The sequence below is a fragment of the Microtus ochrogaster genome, chromosome 15 (genome assembly GCF_000317375.1).
Source record: "Microtus ochrogaster isolate Prairie Vole_2 chromosome 15, MicOch1.0, whole genome shotgun sequence".
Lineage (NCBI taxonomy): Eukaryota > Metazoa > Chordata > Mammalia > Rodentia > Cricetidae > Microtus > Microtus ochrogaster.
This window is the reverse complement of record NC_022017.1, coordinates 26,388,112-26,408,805: the sequence shown is the minus strand read 5'-3', so window position 1 is coordinate 26,408,805 and position 20,694 is coordinate 26,388,112. Positions and strand designations below refer to the sequence as shown.

Sequence of the window (20,694 nt, the reverse complement as noted above, 5' to 3'; positions counted from 1 at the left end):
CCCGGGGGCAGAAGTACACGCTCTGGTAAAGCCACTTTCGTGCCTCCCTCCTCCACTGGTCAGCTCTCTTTAGGACGTCGAGGACTTCTTGTGCCTAGAGGCAAGTCACAGGAGTGTGGGAGTGGTTCTGAGACCCCAGCCCCGGCTTCTCTGGCCTTGGGCAGAGACAGCGGCAGAGGCAACTGAGCAGAGAGCCTAGAGAGCCCTGTAACCGCAGCCTGCATCAGGCCTGGGACTGCGGGTCAGACCATCCGGGATGCGGGCTCAGTTTCCTAACTCAGCACAGATCTCCGGTTACCCGTCTCATCCAGCGCATCACGAATGAGGGTAAATCTACGGGCTGGCAGCGAGTGTGGAGGTGACAGAGGGCCAGTATCCGTCAGCTCTCTCCAGCTACCAGCAAGAGCCACCTGCCCTGGTCCCGCCCACCCTGAGGTCTCCCGGTTGCGCGCTTTCTGACGTTGGGCGGGGCCTGTCGGGGAGGAACCTGCCGGAGCCTAGCCAGGTGAGCGGTTGGAGTTGCAGACACCAAGTGAAGAGCGCTGTGGTCGTAGGGTAAGTACCCCTGGGAGAACTGCTTGGGTGGGGGAGTTTCGACTCCTGTGCCTCTGACCCCAGCCTCTTCCCACTCCACCTTCCCTTGGCTGTCCCTCCACTTCCCACTCTGTCCCTCGCCGCTTCCTTCTGACACGGGTTTGGTCCCCTTTGGATCACCGAGGTCAGCACCCGTCGGCTCCCGCACCAAACCTGAGTGCATCATGGTAGCATCATTCCCGTTTCACACATGGGAATACTGAGGCCGGGGCGGGTGCTGAGGATGCACGTGGGGCCCCGCGGCTGGGGTCTATCTGGTCATCTTGTCACTGGATGCAATTCCCAGTTTTACAGGCCGCGAGCTTTGGAAGTCCCCGCTGAGGCAGGGCAGCCTGCGCGGAATTCTTTCGCTTTCCCAATTCTGGCAAAGGCCTCCCAAGAGTGTTGCTCTCCGTTGGGGCTCTGCTGGGAAACTGCGGAGGCCACCAGGGGGGAGGGGTGGCATTCCTTCGTTCTGTTCTGTTTGCTGGGGTGGGGAAAGGGCCTGGCCAGTGCCAGGCTGCAGACAGGTCTGCTCTGAGACTAGCAGATTCTGCTTAGTTGGGCGCAGTCAGCGAGAGTCAGGGCGAACTTGAGTCCAGGTAAAAACTCAGTTCGACTCAACAGTTTGGAAAGTAAGCAACATTCATTGGCCTCTGTTGTTTCAGGATGTGCTTGGGAGTTCCCTGTGGAATGCCCTGACAAACCCTCCCCACAGTCAGCGCGGGGATGGGGGAGGGGGCAGGGGACTGGAAGTCTGAGCTAAGCTACTCCCAGAGGTCGGGCCAGCCTCCAGCGGGCTCCCAGCTCTCAGGAGTCCAGAATCAGCTCTCCGTGATCAAAGCCAGGGGGTATGGATACTTTCCTGGAGTAGCTGCAATTGAACTGGAAGATGAGTGAGAGATAGGTAGGTGGGGTGTGGCTCTTAGGTTGTTGGGAGGTCCAGGAGAGAGGTTGAGACCAGCGTGCCCAGGTTGTGTGCTTTGATCAGCTCACTGTAAAGTCCAACTTCGGAGAGCTGTGTAAAGTTGGGGGGCTCCCCTGGCTAATCACCCTGTGAGTCCTGGTGTTTATGAGTGCAGGTTTGGGGTACCCTGTCAATAATGGACAGAGAGGTGTCTTCAGTTAAAGAGGACAGCAGGGTTAGGGATGTAGCTAAGTTAATAGAACTCCTGCCTAACATACACTAACCCTGGGTTTGCTTCCCTGTGACACATGAACCAGATGTGTGGTGGCCTGAGGTTGTAATCTCAGCACTTATCTAAGTGAGGATAAAAAGCCACCCTTGGCTACATATTAAGTTTGAAGCCAGCCTGGGTGGGTGAGACCCTGTGTCTAATAATAAACCAAAATATAGGATAGCTAAGAGCTGTCACCTGGAGGTGCCTGACCACACTAGAAACCCATCCCAATCCTAAATTGCCCTCATTTCATTAATGGGGAAACTGAGGCACTGGTCACATGATTCAGGTAAAACTTCAAGAGGATTTGGAAGAGCTTGATTATTTTATTTTGTTTGGAGACAGGTCTCACTGTTTAGCCCAGGCTGGCTTTAAACTTGAGGTAATCCTCCTGCCTCAACCTTCCAAATGCTGACGTTACAAAAATGAGCTAGTACACTTAGCCTAATTAGCGGATTTTGAGCTGGCCACGTCGCTGTGGGGAGCAGCCTCGACATCTGCAAAGCTCCCAGCAGAGGTCAAGTCCTCCTTGCCTGCCGATGGCCTCATTCCTCACTCAAAGCAGCCTCCTGAGATGGTAGTGGCAATGTCCACTTCTACAGATGAGGAAACCGAGGCAGGAGAATCATAAGCTCTAGGGCTGGTAATTGGAAAGCCAGGCTTGGAATCTGTCTCTGTGGGAGCAGGCTGGTGTCATTTGGAGATTTTGGAAGCCCTCTGGCACGTGCCCACCCTTCCAGATGTCTGCAGTGAGAGGCAGATTTGTATCTCCACACTTTGGCCCTCAATGATCTGAGGAAGCTCCTGTTGGCTTCCACGGAAAATGGAAGTTCACGAATAGGCAGTGTGAAGCAGTTGAAGTTTAGTTAAAAGCAGAAAGCAAGGTGCTCAGGAAAAGAGAAACACACAAGAGGAGACCTCACAATGAAGAGTTGTGGTTTATTAAAAGAACTTGCAAGGGCTGGAGAGATGGTCCAGCACCCATGTAGTGGCTTGCAACCACCTGGAACTCCAGTATCTAATGGATCCAAAACCTTCTTCTGACTTTTCAAAAAAAAATTTTATGTTAAATTATGTGTGAGGAGCGAGTGGGTATCTGCATACGAGGGGCAGGTTCCTGCAGAGACCATAGAGGGTGTCAGATCCCCTGGAGCTAGCAGTTGTGAGCTACCTGATGTGGGTGCCAGGAATTGAACTTGAGTCCTTTGCAAGAGCAGTACAAGCTCTTAACTGCTGAGCCTGAGCCATCTCTCCAGCCTCTAAAAGGCATTTGTTGTTGTTTTGAGACAAGGTCTCTCTGTGTACCCCTGACTGTCCTGGAACTTATGTAGACCAGGCTAACCTCAAACTCACAGAGATCCTGCTGTCTTTGTCTGAATGCTGGGATTAAAGGTGTGTGCCATGCCATCATGACTATCCACTAAAAGATATCTTGACATAAATTTTAAGCACTGGGGTTTAAAGAAAGAATAGCACTCAAGGAAAGGTTAAGATATATCCAAGTGTGGGTATGGGCTTCTCAAGGGAGAGCCAGTAAGAGTCTTAGCATCAGCCATACAGACCATTTTCATGGCTTTCAAGTTATATCTCAAAAGGTTGCTAAGAACCTCCTCTCAGACAGGCGGTGGTGGCGCACGCCTTTAATCCCAGCACTCGGGAGGTAGAGGCAGGCAGATCTCTGTGAGTTCGAGGCCAGTCTGGTCTACAAGAGCTAGTTCCAGGACAGGCTCCAAAACCACAGAGAAACGCTGTCTCGAAAAACCAAAAAATAAAAATAAGAACCTCCTCTCCCTGCCCCGTCTTTGCTAGGTAAAATAATGGGGTGGCTCTGGAGGTAGGTTATATTCTGATAAAGTTAAACCAAGAGCCTCTAAGATTACACAAGGGTCTTAGGATGTGTTTTACTGTAAATGGGGTTTTAGGTGAAAGTTCTAGAAAATTGCAGGTTTAGAGCTAGGGATGGAGAAAGACCTTAAGAGGTGTTGAATATGCTAGAATTCTGCTTCTCACCTAGGGAGAAGCTTCAAGCAGACTTATGAGCGAGGGCTCCTTTCCTTTTTCATGCCTCCATTATTTTCCATGTCTTTCTATCCTGCGTCACAGACGTTAGCACAGGGATAGAAGTAAGAAGCTGTCTGTCTCTCACCTATCTCCCCCACTATTTGGTTGAATTTGATGCCTGTGGAAGATGTCCCACAGGTATCTGGAATCTTCTTGGGTGGCTCCCGCGGGTGGGGACAGACTTGGATCTGGGGTACTGTGTGGAACTTCTAATAGCCCATTTGTCCAAGTTTCTGGGTTCCTTGAACCAGGGTTGGGTGAAGGGCTCTTCCTGAGCCACTGCTTTGGGTCCCCATCTTCTCTCACAGGCATCCTAAAGCGGTTAAAGCTTGGAGGATAATGTGTGTGTTCAGTGGAGGCTGTGCAGCAGTTAACAGCTGGGGATGGGTCCCCACACGCGGGCCACAGGCTGTTTGACCTTCAGTCAATTATTAGCCTTGTTTCCCTGGGAAATTCCAAACTCCAGAGTTATGGAGGGGTCAAACTGAGTTGATTTACCCAGAGTGTCCCAAAGAGGCCCCACAGTTTCGTGAGAGATCACATTTGTTAGCTTTAGTCTGTCTGCGGCCTTGCAGAGCAAGCCTAGGTGTTGTTTGTGTGCCACTGTCCCTTCCCTGCTGAAGGCCAGCCAGCTCCAACTTGGGAGCAAGAAACGACCTTTCAGTTGGAGGGAGCAGGAGCCAGAAACTCTCAGAAGGAACTGGTTTGACAGGTCTGGATTCTGGAGACTTCTAGGAGCCATCATTGCCTTTTCTCCACCTGCCTTAAAATTAAACTCTACCTGTCAATGCAGCAGGGACGGGATGCCTGGGCTGGGTTTTCCTGGGTTTGTGGTCTGTGCCCCCCCCACCTCTCAGGCTGCTCAGGTGTGCGCGCGCGTGTGCGCGCGCGCGTGAATCTGTTGGTCAGTACCCTCAGAGGCATCCCATCCCTAGTGTTGGAGTCCCAGGCAGTTATGAGCCATCTGATGTGGGTGCTGGGAACGGAGCTCAGAACCTCCGGAAAAGTGGGAACTCCCAACTACCGAACCATATCTCCAGCCACCAATTTATTAATTTTGCCATAATTTTTTTCATTATGCATACATGTGTGTGCCCGTGTGTCTGTATGGGTGTGTGCGTATGAGTGCAGGCTCCCAGGGAGGCCGGAGGGGGTTTGGATCCCCTGGAACTGGAGTCACAAATGACTGTGAACTACTCTGGAAACTGGACTTCAGTCCTCTAGAAGAGCAGTAAGTGTTCCTAACTACTGAACTATCTCTCCAGCCCCTTTTCATCTGCTAGAGATTTATTTAATTATTTGTATTTTATTTTATTTAAATAATACTTCTTTCATTTATTTTACATGCCTATCACATTTTCCCTCCTCTCCTCCCGTTCTGTACCCCAAGATCTACTTACTTATTTATTTTTATTTTATGTGTATGGGTGTTTTGCCTTTATATATGTCTGCGTGTGCAGTGACCCAGAGGGCGTCAGAGCCCCTGGATCTCGTATTGTGGATCGTTCTTAACTCCTGTGAGGAAGGACGGAAGGTCGAGGTAGGACTGTTGAACCCAGACTGGACTAGGACTTGGGCTTCAGCCAGTGACGGCAGTTGACGCTGTATGGATCATTTGTCTTGCGTGGGGCTGTGTGTTCTAGGTAGCAAGAACAGTGTGTGCAGAGGCTCTGAGGTGGCCGCAGTGTGGTATGTGAAGAGTGCCTGAGGACCATGTGGCTAAAGCAAGAGGCATGGGGTAGAAGTGGCTGGTCTTGTTTCCTGGAGGGCAGCATTTGGGTGGGAGATGGGGACTTCAGGATGCTCCTGCTGAGAAGAGACTTGAAACAGGAGGCATTGGCCAGGCACTGGGCAGGCATCAGATGGTCATGTCTAGTGCTTGGGGAGTGTTCTGTTTGCTTTTTATTCTTACTTAACACACCTAGAATTACCTAGAAAGAGGGTACCTCAATTGAGGAATCACCCAGCTCAGATTGGCCTGTGTGGTCATGTTTGTGTGGTATGATTGATGATTGATGTGGGGCAGTCTATCCCACTATGGGCAGCACATCCATAGGTGGGTGGGCCTGGGATATTTTAGCAAACTAACCAAGCTTGGACCAGTGAGCAAACCAGTAAAGAGCATTCCTCCTTGGGTCCTGCCTTATTTCCCTCAATGCTCAACTGGGACCCAGAAGGGTAGGATGAAATAAGCCCTTTCCTCCTCAAAGTTGCTTTTGGTCAAAGTTGTTTTTTGTTTTTGTTTTTGTTTTAAATCACAAGAACAGAAAAACAAACTAAGACAGGGATGCTTGGGACTGAGACTTCAGCATCCTTTCAAGAGAGAAGAAGGCCAGGGCCCCAGGCCAGCACTGAGCATGGGTGGTGGTAACTATGATAGAGGTACCGGCTGTGACCACATGGTGATAGGAGGGGCTCCAGGCTGTGAGGGTGGACTAGATGGGAGGGGCTTTGAACTCCAGCCTCCTGCCAGTTAGCCACAAGGACTTCACCACTGTTGCCCTTCCTACCCCCTGGTATCTCACCTAGATCACCTATCTCTCCCTCTGGACAAGTGAGTAAGGTCTGTGTGTGTGCCCCTTGCCAGCACCAGGGACCTTGTGGCCTTGGTGGTAAGGAGCGGGCAGTGGTGGAGGGCTTGTGGCCACTAGTGTGGCTGAGACAGAAAGATGGATCCTGCTGTGGTGTCTGAGGCAGATCTGACCAGCGCATGCCTCTTTTTTCTGAGCCTTAGAGGGTTAGGAAGGGTGGTGTGGGGCCCCTCTCCTGAATTCTGAGAAAGCCTGGAGGTGAGCACATCCGCCGAGTTCTTTATCTGTGTGCCCCACCCCCCATGTGCTGTGCTGTTTAAGGTAAATCCGGCATTAATTTGCCTGAGGTAAGTAGGTGTTCATTTGTAGCGACAGCATTAAGATAATTGCTACGAGGGTCTGTTTGTGTAATATGCAAACACATTTTGACAGCAACAAACCATTTTGCCGTGAATATAAATAGACCCCTTGGGTGGTTTGGAGCCTGTTTTGCATAGCACGCCTGCTGCTGGATCGCCTGTTCTGGTCTTGGGCACCAATGAGGACCGAAGCTCTCCCAGCCGCACAGATGCCGAATGCTCCCCCAAGAACAAGCCCCCACATGGGGGAGACTTCTGGAGTCCGCTGGGCTACAAAGGGAGCAAGTGGAGGCAGTGGACACAGGCAGAGCCAGGCAGGCAGGACAGGGCTGGGGCTCAGAAACGCTGAGCAGTGCCGAAGATCTGTTTGCCCTGTGATCTGTCACTCTGGCATTTATGGGGGGGAGGGGGCTTTGACTATGCTGGCCCTGCATGGGGCACGTGGGGCATCTTGAGTCCCTGGGAAACTTTACTCCACCTAGGGAGACTCAGAAAGCCAGAGAGTTATGAGTTCCTGATCATCCCTAGCGCGATTGCTGTGATTTGGGGGCTGTTGCCAAGAGGGTTGATACTCCTGCGGGAAATGGAGAATTCCCCTCCAGAGTGAGGATGGTAGATAGCGGCCAGACCATGCCTGCAGCCAGGCTGGGACAGGAGCTTTAAGGTGTACATTGGCGCGAGTGAGCAGAGATGGCTCAGTGAATAAGAGCACTTGCAGGGCAAGCATGCAGTTCTGCGTCCAGATCACCAGCACCCTTGTAAGAAGCTGGGTGTGAGCATGCACCTGTAAGCCCAGCCCTGCACAGGTGGCCAGAGACAGGAGGACCACTGGGGTTTGCTGACTGCCAACCTAGCTTTGGGTTCAATGAGAGATTGTGTCTCTAGGGAATAAAGCAGAGACTGGTAGGGTACCTGCTGTCTTCCTCTGACCTCTGTGTTTGCACGTATGTGCAGTCGTGCGTGCACGCGCGCACGCACTCACACATACACACACACGCACCACATGCCAGATATATGGAGTATGGAGATTGGAAGCCGTGTGACTCAGTGGAAGAGCAATTGCCTGGCATATGCTAGGACTGGATGTGTGTGTGTGTGTAAAAATGAGCATCATTTGCTTTATGTGCTGAGCTCTTTCAGCTACACATGAGTTTATGTTAATGAGGTGACTCAAAATAGTTCCAGCCTAGCTTCAGAATGGAGCCTAGGCCTGAGGAACCAGCCTGAGCTGGGGCTGGAGGGTTAGATAGCACCTGCCTATGTTAAAGGGGGTCATGTGACTTAGATGCCAACATCACCCACAAATATCTTCACAGCAGAGACTAGTGTTTGAACAGACACCTGGGCACTGGTGGCCCAACCAATTGACACATGCAAGGGACCCTATCATGGCCCTGTGTGTACAGCCTCACCTTGGAACAGTCACTCCTGAGGGACCTCTATTGGTTAGCATCACCAGTGACTCCTAGGCTTGGAGAAGGCCAGGTAACCACGTAGTACCTGATGAAGACAGGATACAGGATAGCCATGTGGTACCTGATGGGGACAGGATACAGGATAGCCATGTGGTACCTGATGGGGACAGGATACAGGATAGCCATGTGATACCTGATGGGGACAGGTTATGGGATAACCATGTGGTACCTGATGGGGACAGGATACGGGTATCTTCACAACCTTCTAGACCTTTCAGAGGCAGTATGGTCCAGCTTTCTTCTTGGGTCTGTTCAGACTCCTTCCTCTGTCTTCTCTCCCACTGTGCACATCACCAAGAGTCAGGTGAGGCTGAGAGCAGTGCAGAATACTGGAAGAGCCTTGGTTTAATTCCCATGTGATGGCTGCAGCAGGAAGGGGACACAAACTCCTTCCTGCCAATGGTGCAGCAGGGCTGACAATGCAAACTTTAGAACAAAGCATTCAGGCTATGCCAGGTGATAAAGTGCTTGCTCTTGTAAAGGCAAAAGGATCCACGTACTGGTTGGCTAAAGCAGAGGACAGATGAAAAGGGAGCCATCATTGCTACAGAGACCTTGGCTGTGGGCTCTGTGCAGCTACTTGACCCAGTAGATAGCGTGAGGGCTGGCCTCTCAGCCATTACTGGTTCCTGGCCAGCTGCCTCAGGCAACATGTGTCCTGGGCTGTGGGCTCTGAGGGCCAAGTTCTTTTTGCTGGCTTTTGTAGTAGGTTTCCCTTGCTAGGTATTGACTCAGGGTCCCAGCCTGGGTATCATCCCACACCAGCGAGGTCCCCAGTGAGCCGCTCTCCAGCGTGGATAATTTTGCACTTGAGGAGTGCTGGAGAAAAGGTGAGCTGAGGGACCCTGGCACTGATGTCCTGCACCCTGCCAGGGAGCAAACCTGATCCCGAGTATGCATCTGAGGCTTGGGCCAGTGACTCCCCAGCTCAGGGCCACAGCATCTAGAGTTAGGTGACACAGTACCGGCTTGGGGAGACAGTGGGGAGGCCACAGGTCAAGTCTCTTGTGTGAAGTATAGGAGGGCTGAGGTGTCTCAGCTGTCCACATTAGAGTAGGAAGGAATGACACAGGGAAGGGTAGGGAGGTAGGTGGCCTGAATTACAGGATTCGTGTGTCTCTATGTTTGTTGCAGGTCTGTAGAAGGGATTCATGGGAAACACAAGACCTCTCCCTGCTTGTCTCCTCTGGGCATCATACACTGGCTCTCTCTCTCTCTCTCTCTTGGGACCTTTGTCCTCTCTTCCTCCCCCATTCTGGATGCCGTTCTTTCAGGATCTCCTGCCAGCCTTGCCCTGGCAGCCCCAAGGACTTGGCAATAAATTAGCAACCACCCTGCCTATCTGCCCACCCACCCAGATGGAGCAAAGCTCCAGGCCAAAGCCACACAGCAGCATGATGGCAGAGTCCTGACCTGGGGCACAGATGGCTGAGAACTTTAGGGAGGGTAGAGGAACAGCATGGGGAGGGAGAAGGGTGTGTGGCAACTGGACAAGGAATCTAGAAATGTCACTGTTGACACAAGAGAAGCTATAGCACTTCCTCCTGATGGCCTACTCTCCTGCTAAAGATGACCAGTTTAACAACACCCATGCGGGGGGGAGGGGGGCTTCAGCAGGGAGAGCTCACTTACATCTCCTCACCTGGTGGAGAACTTGCAGAAGCACAGAACCAAGAGTCTTCCTGCCCTGGGCACTGACCTGTGCGTGACCCTGGGCTGGTGTCTGCACTGAAGCAACACAGAGCTTCTCCCCAGGGCATTGTGGTTGAGAAGGGTGCTTCCCCTCAGTCTTTGCTTCCCGCTCTTAAATATTCTTTAGCCTGAAGTTTGGAGGGGGGTGTTTTTATTTTGAGACAGAGTCTTGCTGTGCAACCCACACTGGCCTCACCCTTACTGGTCAGTATCGTAAGTTCTAACATGTTTCATACCTTAGCCTAGAGAGGTCTAACCTCCCTGCTTATCTGCATGCAGAGCTGCTGTGGTGTCTGTAGTGATGTCTCCTAGTTACGGTTTTAGTTTCCCATCTGTATTTGAAGATGAATACTCTACTCTGTTTTAGTCACAGCACTGAAGTTTGATTCTCTCCCTCCCTTACCCCGGCCCCTTGTGTGTCTGTATCTGCGGAGGCCAGATGTCAATGTCCAGTGTCCTCCTTGGTCACTCTTCACCTTATTTTCTGAGACTTAGATCTTGTTGATTCCACTAGACTGGCTGGTCAATGAGCCCCAGGGCCCCTCCTGTACCATCTCCCTGGTTGCTGGGCTCGCAGGTGTGTTTTGCTAATAAACTTGGCTTCTGGAGGATGTGAGCTCAGGTCCTCATGAATATACATTGAGCCATATCTTCAGCCATGAAGTTCTTTGGTGTAGCTAGGAATACTAACTTGTGCCATCCCTAAAGCTTGGTTCTTACTAATTATTCTAAGTGTCAACCAGAGCTTTAAGAACAGAGTTTAAGAACAGGATAGAAATTTTGTGATATAAGGGTGGCCTGGGACTTGTTAAAACAGCTGGGTAGTGGCGATGACCACCTTTAACCCCAGCACTTGGGAGGCAGAGGCAAGCAGATATCTGTGAGTTCGAGGCCAGCTAGTCTATAGAGTGAGTTCCAGGACAACATAGAGAATCTCTGTGTCAAAACAAAAACAAAACAAAAACAAAGAAATGTAAAATAAAGAAAAAATGACTTATTTCAATTTCATAAACATGAGTATTTTGCCTGCATATGTGTACCATATGCATCTAGTGCCCTTGTAGGATGGAAGAAGGCACTGATGCCCCTGAAACTGGAATTACATACAGGTGTCTGCTGGAACTGAACCCAGGTCCTCTACAACAGCAGCCAGTGCTCTTAAGCACCGAGGAATCCTTCCAGACCCTGTAGAATGGTTTAAATTATTGGGTGTGTGGGAACACACACAGGTATGCCACGACCTGCACGTGGAGATCAGAGGACAACTTGTAAGTTCTGTCCTTCCACCGTGGGTTCTGGGGATGGAACTGGGGTGTCAGACTTAATGGCTACCTGAACCATCTATGGACCCTACTATTTTCTTTTTAGCTCTTTCTTCATCATTTGGAAGAGCTACTTAAAAACAGAAATTCTAAGAGGGTGGGTCTCTTCAGGCAGTGTGCTTAAACTGAAGACAGAGAACACTCCGAGTCTCCCTGTTTCTCAGACACGTGTCTTAAGACCCACACACACTGGCCTCAGTTTATAGGTCTGTGGGGATGTCAAGGGTCCACCTGCCCAATGCTAGCCTCTAGTGGATGTGGCTAGTTCTCCCCTCCTAGTCTTCTTGGGGTATAACTAGAACATCTCCCTTGGCCCGCATATGCTCCTGACAAGTTCTGTTTGCACTTGTCTGAGGGATGCTCAGTTTCCTTCTCCATGGCGGTCAGCCCTCATGGGGCCCCAGCACTTGGCAGCTGTTGTAAAACTTGGCATCTAACACCAGCCAGTGGTGACAGCAGACAGCATCCAGCAGCAGCAGGTGGCACTTACTAGTGTGACAGCTCTTAAGACTGGGTGCCAGGATCCCAGCACTCCACAGTAACTGGTGTGACAGCTCTCAGGCAGGGGGGTCTGAAGCTCTGAGCTTTGTGACAGCTCCGTGGAGCTTCTCCTAGCAGCCAGAGCCCTCAGCTTCTTCAGACCTGTGCAGCTCGTGTCTCCGCCACATTTGTTCTTCACGGCTTCCGCCTTAGCAGTCTCTGGAAATCCTCATCTGTATTCTTGTCTGTTTGTTGTTTTATTTTTGAGAAAGCATCTTACATATAGTCTTGGCCAGCCTGGAACTTGCTACATAGATCAGGCTGGCCTTGAATTCATAGGCATCTGTCTGCCTCTTTGCCTAAGTACTGAGATAAAGGCAGGAGTCACCACACACAGCTTCAGACACCCTCTTATTGGTACTCCTGTATCTATGGCTGCTGTTGCCACCACCTCCCCTTCTTCCTGTTACCTGCTCAGTCCACTCTACATATAACCCAAGTCAGAAAAGACCCCAGTATGGAGAAGGGAGGTAGGCATGAAGTCCTGTCTCGAGTAAAGGAGCTGTTGGGAATTGGTAGTTACTAGGAGAGGGAGGGTCAGGGTTTGTTTGTTTATTTGTTTGTTTTTTTAAAATATTTGTTTATTTATTATGTATACAACATTCTGTCTGTGTGTATGCCTGCAGGTCAGAAGAGGGCACCAGACCTCATTACAGCTGGTTGTGAGCCACCATGTGGTTGCTGGGAATTGAACTCAGGACCTTTGGAAGAGCAGGCAATGCTCTTAACCTCTGAGCCATCTCTCCAGCTCCGTTTGTTTTTGTTTTTAAGAATGTAACTCCTGGGGCTGGAGAGATGGCTCAGTGGTTAAGAGTTCTGGCTGCTCTTCCAGAGGTCCTGAGTTCAATTCCCAGCAAGCACATGTAGATTCACAACCATCTCTAATGAGATCTGGCGCCCTCTTCCGGCCTTCAGGCTTACATGCAGGCAGAACACTGTGTACATAATAGTTAAATCTTTAAAAACAAAACAAAAAGAAAAAAGAATGGAGCCCCTGGAAGTGAACCATGCTCCAGTGGAAGGCCACAAATCTAAGAATAGATGGGCAGCCCAAATTTGACTTTCATGGCTTTAGAGAAAGAAACAGAAGACACAAGTTGGGTGGGGAGAGAAGCAGAATTGGATCTTGGAGTAGTTGGGGGGGAGGGGGGTCGTGATCAAAGCACACTGTATGAAAAAACTAATAAAAATGAAGAGGAAAAAGTAGTCAAGAATGAGCAAGAAATGTACCCCAGAGAGAAGCCTTTAATGGGCCCAGGGGGCAACACAGGAAACTGCCTTCCTCTGACTCACAAAGGGCTGCATTCACATAGCCTACTCTACTATAGATAGATGGGAACAATGGCTGTGGGAGCCTGGCTGGGGCATCTTTAACAACTGTGGCAGGCCTTCATTCAAATGAGGGACTCTGCCATTCCCAGCCTTTTGCTGGGTCTTCCTCAGATCTGGGTAGAATTGGCTACAGGGGCATGCAGAGTGCACAGAGGCTGATGGCTGGGTGTTGGAGTGGGTGTGGCTAGACAGCTTCAGGAGACCAAACTGTGGCAGAAGTCCAGGGCTGGGTGTTGAAGAGGGAGTGGCTGAACAGAGCGTTAGGAGACAGCACTGTGCTTCCAGGGCGAGCAGCTGTAGTTGCCATGAGACTTCCTCGAGGCCGTGTGCAACGTTCAGAGCAGCCACGCGTGGCTGGCTACTTGGACAATAATCATTCACTCAAAACAGCAAGGTTACCAGGGAAGGATCTAAAAACTATTGACGAGGGAGTCAGCTTCCATCTGACTCTCAGCATCTCAGTTTATAACAAACATACCCCTGGAAAAGGATCGTTACACTAAAGGCTGACTATGAATGGTGTTTCAATAGCATCTAAGAGTGATTCGTCAATGCTTAGCCATAGGTCCCCCTAATCTAGCTTGCCTCCTGACTCCCTTTAACCTGTATCCCCAGCAGAGCTACAGAGAGACAAGGAAGCAACAACCACACTGGGAGCCACTGGAGGGCCCTCAGCGGTGTCCATGGCTGGCCAGGACCCGACGCTGAGCATGAATCACCCATTCTATGACGTGGCCAGACACGGCATCCTGCAGGTGGCAGGTATGTGACCCATCTGACTGGTCCCCGGATCGGGCAGTACAGTCTTCTAGGTCTTGCAGGATAGTGGGCCTCTCAGTCCACCATGACTGTTTCCAGTGACCACTTAGTGTAGGACACATTGGGCAGTCTCCCACTGGGGTCATTCTTGCCACAAAAGAAGTCACCTCTTTCCTTCCCAGGGCCTCATTCAGCATTCAGTATTGACTCCTGAGTTTCCAGTGGGCTGAAGGGCAGTTCTGGGCAGGGGCCACCTTCCCTCCAGGACTCCTTAGGAGTCAGTTATATCCTCCAGGTGTAGCCAGATATGGCCTCACCAAGGAATACTACAGCCTTCCCAGGGCCCCACGGCCAAATCTGGAGACTTGTTAAAGGTAAATAAAGAAAGGTATGACACCTGAGTGGGTGCGTTTGGCCAGTCAAGGTGCCGTAGAAGCCATGGGGACTTCAGCACACTAAGTGGTCAAATGGAATGAGTGATGTTTTGGAGTCTGAGGCTGTGGCCTATGGGGTGGGGCTCAGTAGAGATCATGTGGAGGGGAACAGACAGGAGAGGGAAGGTTCTGAACCTAAATACCAGAGAAAGGAGGCGGGAGGCAGGCTCTTGGAGCCGTGGAGGGGAAGAGAAGAATATGCCAGACCTGAGGCGACAGGTGTCCCGATCATTCCACCCAGCACAGCACAGCCTTCTGGGCTTTCCTGCAGGACAGACGGACTCTTGCAAGTTTTCCCATCTCCCTCCAATTTTGAGGGAACCCTTAGCAATGCTAAACACAAAACCCCAAATGGACCAACTCCCACACCCCTTGAGTAGAGCCCTCAGACCCTCTGCTTTGTTTCACCAGACAAGATGGTGAACACGGTGTGCCTGCTCTATGTGACAGCTCTGGGAAACCTTCTTTTGGGCAACTGATGGGGCTCCTCTGGCCTGGAGACAGGGAGGCAGCTAGTGACACTGTGCTGTAGACAGGGGGAGTCGCCGGCAGGGGATGAGTCTCAGGCCTGTGGAATGTGCACTCACAGATAGTGTTCATTTCCTGCTGCTGATCTCATTTTGAAGCCTGTGTGATGCTCCAGTCTGTGTTGTTGGAAGGGACGTTTCTTGTAGTGACTGGTGTTGTGAATGCAGATGTGACGCTAACAGCCTCATAAAGTGGTGTATGGCTTAAGAGGTAGAGGGAGGTAGGGGAGGGAGAAGGAGAGGAAGACAGCGTGTCTGTTCAGGGGTGTCTCCTGCCTTCTGAGGAGTGTAGAAACCCATTTGGAGCAGCGGGGGACAGCCCTCTGTGGCTGCTGGGGCCGGGCAGAGACACCCCATCCCCTGCCTGCAGGAATGGAATCTCCTGACTTCTCCTGCCCTGAGATGCTGTAGCCCTCAGTGAGCAGTGGCTAACTGATCTTTGGATGGGGCAAAGGGGGGAGGAGGAAGAGGCCACAAACAAGAAGATGGCGCTGAGGATCCTGGACCTCACGGATGATGGCATGAGGGCTGCAGGAGATGGTGCGGGGAAGCAGAGGAGGGTGGGAGCCACAGGCGGCTGCTCTTCTGTAGGACCCAGGCTTTGTGTGTGTGAAGAGATCTGCAGACTGATGCTGTGGCCTGGCGGATCTGGTCTGACTTAGGCTTGGGGAATGCCTCTTGGGTTTCTGACCTTGCTGGGCCAATTTAACTTTCTCTTTCACCATTTAATCGCTGTGTCTTTTCGAGCATCTGTACTGTGACTCAGAACCAAGGGAGCAGTGACCCTCAGCACAGGCTGCAGTTGCCTTTGGAAGCCAGTGGCCCAGGCAAGAGGACCCAGTTTGGAAACATCGCTGTTTTCTAGTGTTGTGCCCAGAGCCCCTGCTGGACAAGGAAGGGGACTGTGTGGTGGGTTAGAATACAGAGCTCTGAACAAGCAGCGGCCTGGCCAAAGTTCTTAAGGACGGGAAGATGAACGGATGCTGTATTTACAAGTAGATTGTTCTAGAATCTTAAACATCCCAGACTCTGGAGCTTCCCAGAGGAAGGATGGTGTGGTGTTGTACATACCAAACAGCTTCCCAGCTGCAGAGGTGAGAATTAGGAGCCTACCCAGGCCCATGCAGTCAGCGCATGGTTCATTCCCTTTCCGGGCATGCATCCTTCCGTCTCTGCATCATGTTTGGGGGAGCAGGGGAGGGAGCCCTGAGCATGGCTGTAAACACTTCTTTACAGCACAAGCGAGTCAAGACAAAGAGAGCCTTGTTGTCTTTTGGGTTCTGTTCTTCAGGCAAGCAGTCAACCATGATTGGACCTGTAGAAAAGGCGGGATCCCTCAAGGGTGCTGGAGGGGTCTCTTCAGACTTGTCAGGGATGAATTAGGACTGTGGACATCCAGCCTGCTGGGCCCCCAGAGGCCTCTGGGATGGGGCCAGGCAAAGGTGGGAGGAAGAAGAGGCCACAAACAAGGGAAAAAGGTGGCGCTGAGGAGCCTGGACATCACAGGTGGGGGCATGGGGATGCAGGGAGGAGAAAGGGCAGCAGGTCTCCCATACAAGGCAAGCAAAGGAGATGGCAGGAGCCACCGATGGCGGCTGTTCTGTGGGACCCAGGCTTGTGTGTGAGACTTGCAGACTGATGCTGAGGTCTGGTGAGCAGCAAGGGCTACCTTTGTCCTGTGCCATGGTTCCTGCTATAGATGAGAAAGGCTGTGGGATAGAAGAGACTTTCTCAGTTCTAATAGAGACACGTGTGCCCTTCATTCTGAGAGCAGATATGAAGGCAGCTCGAGGGGCAGTGGCTTCCCCCAGGAGAGGACAGCTAAGCCTCGTCATAGCTCTGTTTGCATAGCTCTGGCCTCTATCCCATGGATTCCTATACATTGGAAGACGGTCATGGATGCAATAAATTGTATTGTTTCTCTCCACGGTCTGTGCAAACTATAAATGAATCCATTTCCCTCCACCAAGCTCTGTTTCCTAAGACTCTCCGGAATATAGAGAAACTAAATAAGGTTATGGATCCAAGCAACAGGTAACAACACTAGAGCTGCTGGAACGGAGTTTCAGATAGCAGACATTCACTCTTACGATTCTGGGGTTCAGAAATGAGAATCCAAGGTGTAGGTGGCCTGGTTACTCCTGGAGGCTCTGGGAAAATTCACCCCAGTCTCCCCAGCATCTGGGGTTCCGGCATTCCTTTGACCTCTTGACCTTTGACTCTCACTGCACTCCCCACCTCCTGTGGTCCGTGGCTGTGTCCTTTCCTAGATCAGTGTCTCCTCTTTGTTCTAAATCCGGGATGATCCTATCTTGAACTTTAACCTAATTAAATCTGTGATGACCCTATTTGTAAACAAGGTCACATTTGAGACTCTAGGAAGTCACGAGTTGCTTTGGGAAGAAAGGAATAGTGTTCAACCCAAAGCTCCCTCCATAGCTACTTTCCCTGAAGTCTACCCCGATGTCCGCTCAAGGGCAGCACTGCCCAGTGTGATGGAAATGCCGTGTCTACCCAATCCAAGATGGTTGCGTCTCACCATGTGTCACTACTGAGTGTACAGCGTGTGTGGCCAATACCCAAGAGTACCGGATGCCCATGGCAGCCGGCAGCCTTTCACACACCAGGATTCCACAAACACTGCCTATCGTTGCTGGGTTTTCTTTCACTCTAGGCCCACATTGGGTGCCAAAATGTTGTTTTCTGTACTCTTTTTTTTTTCCTGGCTCTTTGTTTTTTGGAGGGGTCCACCACCCAGCTCCCAAATAAATCACTCACAGAGGCTTAATCTTAATTGTAAACACCTGGCCTTTGCTTGGCTTGTTTATAGTCAGCTTTTCTTAACTGTAAATTATCTCTGACTACCTTTTGCCTCTGGGCTTTTTCCTTTTCTTACTTCTGTATAACTTAACTTTCACTCTTACTCCGTGGTTGGCTGAGTAGCTGGGTATCTGACCTCTGATGGCCTCCTCTCTGTGTTCTCTCTTGCTCCTCCCTCCTCAGTCTCTTTCTATTTATGCACTCTACCTGGAAGCCCCGCCTATCCTTTCTCCTGCCTTGCTATTGGCCGGTCAGCTCTTTACTAATTAGACCATCAGGTGTTTTAGACAGGCAAAGAATGACAACTTCACAGAGTTAAACAAATGCAGCACAGACAAAAGCTCCGCATCTTTACATTGTTAAACAAATGTTCCAGAGCATAAGCAAATGTAACACACCTTAAAATAATAAATCTACAACAGTCTGTCTTCTCTCTGTGTGCATGGGTGGTGTGTTCACAGTTGTGGGCACACTGTGGGGGTCAAGGGGCAATAGCTTGATTAAAAGGACAGGTGAGTTTGGATGTTGGGGGAATCAGGAGGGGTGACATCCAGGGCTGGGACAGGAGGATGCCTTCTATGGAATGAAAGTCAGATGTGGTGGCCATGTCTGCAGTTCTAGTGTTTGGAGACTGAAGTCTGCTGGTCAGCGGTTCTGGAGAGAAGCAGCCCAGCACTGCCAGATTTCTTCTCTTTGGAACCTCTACTAGAGTAAAGCTGGTCTCTTTTGTTTGTTTTGTTTTTTTTTCAAGATAGTGACTCTCTATGTAGCTCTGGCCATCTTGGAACTCACTCTGAAAATCAGGCTGGCTTTAGACTCAGAGATCCTCTTGCCTTTGCCTCCCAACTGCTGGGATTAAAGGGTTCACCACTACACTCAGCTAAGCTGGGTCCTTGACTGCACTGCAGAAAAGAATTTCAGGATGTAAATAAAAAAGAATAAAAAAAAATAAAAATTTCAGAACAATTCAAGCCAGGCTGTGGTGGCATATGCCTTTAATCCCAGCACTCAGGAGGCAGAAGCAAGTGGATCTCTGTGAGTTCAAGGCCAGACTGGTCTACATAGTGAGTTCTAGGACAGCCAGGGCTGTTAACAGAGAAACCTTATGTTGAACCCCCTCACCCCCCAAAAAGAACAATTCAGAATTAATCAAGTTAGCAAGGTTTTGTTTGTCTTATGCTATGTGTGTGGGTGTTTTGTCTGCATGTATGTCTGTGCACCACATGCTTGCCTAGTGCTGTGGAGGCCAGAAGAGGGTGTTGGATCCTCCGGAACGGGAGTTATAGATGATTGTGAGCCATTCATTATGTGGGTGCTGGGAATCGAGCCTGGGTCCCCTTCAGAAGCTGCCATCTCTCCAGCCCTCAAGGTAGCGAGTCTATTGAGCATCTAGGGAAAGACTCTCAGGAAAGGGGCAGCACACACCTGAGTCCCTGATGCGTCTTTACAATAGTTGTCTGTATGTGTACCACGTGCATGCGGGTGCCCACAGAAGCCAGAGGGCACAGGATCCTGGAACCGGAAATACGGGCAGTTTTGAGCTACCTGATTTGTGTGCTGGGAACCAAGTCAGGGTCCTCTACAAGAGCAGTAAGCGCTCCTACCTGCTGAATCATCTCTCTAGTTTCAGCGGTTGTGTTTATGATTCTGTGCCTTTAGAAGCTACATTGTTCAAATAATGTCATGCAGGACGAGGTTGAAAGATTAGGCAAAGTTAAAGGAGCATGGAGATGGGAAAGGTCTTACCACACAAGCTGGAGCACCCTAGGTCATTCCCCCAGAGCCCCTGTAAAAAGCCGGGCAGAAAGACACGCTCCTATAATCCCAGCACTGGGCAGGTGCAGACAAGCATCCCCGGGGCTCCCTGACTAGCTGCTCCTGTGGAATCAATGAGCTCCAGGCTTAGTGACACAGCCCGTCTCAAGAAACAAGGTGGAGACTGAGGAAGGTGCCTGACATCAACACAGCCTCTGCCTGCACACACAGGAATATGTACCCGCTCTACAACACACACACACACACACACACACACACCATTATGTACACACTCTACAATACACGCACACAAACATACACAATAGGATTATGTATACACACTACAATACACACACAGAGGAATATGTACACTCTACAACATATACACAGGCATATGTATATGTTCTACAACACACACAGGAATATTTACACACTCTACAACACACAAAGGAATGTTTACACACTCTGCAACACACACAGGACTGTGTACACACTCTACAACACACACAGGACTGTGTACACACTCTGAAACACACACAGGACTGTGTACACACTCCACAACACACACAAAGATATGGGAAGCTTAACTATTGAAGTTTTAAATTTAAAAATTTTTAGGGCCTGGAAAGATGACTCACTCAGTGGTTAAGAGCACTGTCTACTCCTGCAGAGGTCGGGAGTTTGATTCTCAGCACACACATGGCAGCTCACAACCATTTGTAACTCCAGTTCCAGGGGATCTGATGCCCTCTTCTGACCTGCACAGCAATGCATGCGCATGACACACAGACATATGTGCAGACAAACACCCGTACACATAACATAAACTAATTTAGTTGGTTTTAATAACCTTGTTACCTTATTTCTTTTCATTTCTTTTGTGAATGTTGTTGTGAGGTGGATTTATGGGTTGCATGGCTTAAGTTTAGGGATGAGAGAGGAGTGCTGACTCAGCGAAACTCAAGGCCACAGCATTTCTTTCCTAAGCAAGCACAGCCCATTGGTTTCTGGTCTGCGTTTTAAGAAGCCTTTAGAAAACACATCTTTGCACGATCAGCCCTTTTGTCTGTGTTGAGCCAAGAGTCATCAAGAAGGACAAGCAGGATTCCAGGCTGAGGTCATCTGTCCCTTCCTCTGTCTCCTTTACTTTTCCTTTTTATCCTGACTCAGGAGGATCTCCCATTTCAGGCCAGCCTGGGCTACATATTCTGGCCTCGTTTCAAGGGGAGGGTGGGTACTGTTGAGATGGCTCAGTGGGGCGAGGTGCCTAGCATCAAGGCTGAGTTTGTGGGTCCCACACTCGTGGAAGGAAAGAACCAACTGTTGCATGTTG

The 20,694-nt window shown here is 50.4% G+C and overlaps 1 protein-coding gene across 1 annotated transcript in view; it reads left to right on the top strand.

The window, feature by feature from the left end:
* The first annotated feature begins 397 nt into the window (after positions 1-397).
* Positions 398-20,694, top strand: part of Arhgap8 (Rho GTPase activating protein 8) — a 41,113-nt gene continuing 20,816 nt past the window's right edge. The window contains exons 1-2 of the mRNA XM_026782507.1: positions 398-555; positions 13,682-13,828. Of these exons, the coding sequence (XP_026638308.1) occupies positions 13,750-13,828 (79 nt within the window). The 5' untranslated portion in view covers positions 398-555; positions 13,682-13,749. The remainder of the gene's footprint in view (positions 556-13,681; positions 13,829-20,694) is intronic.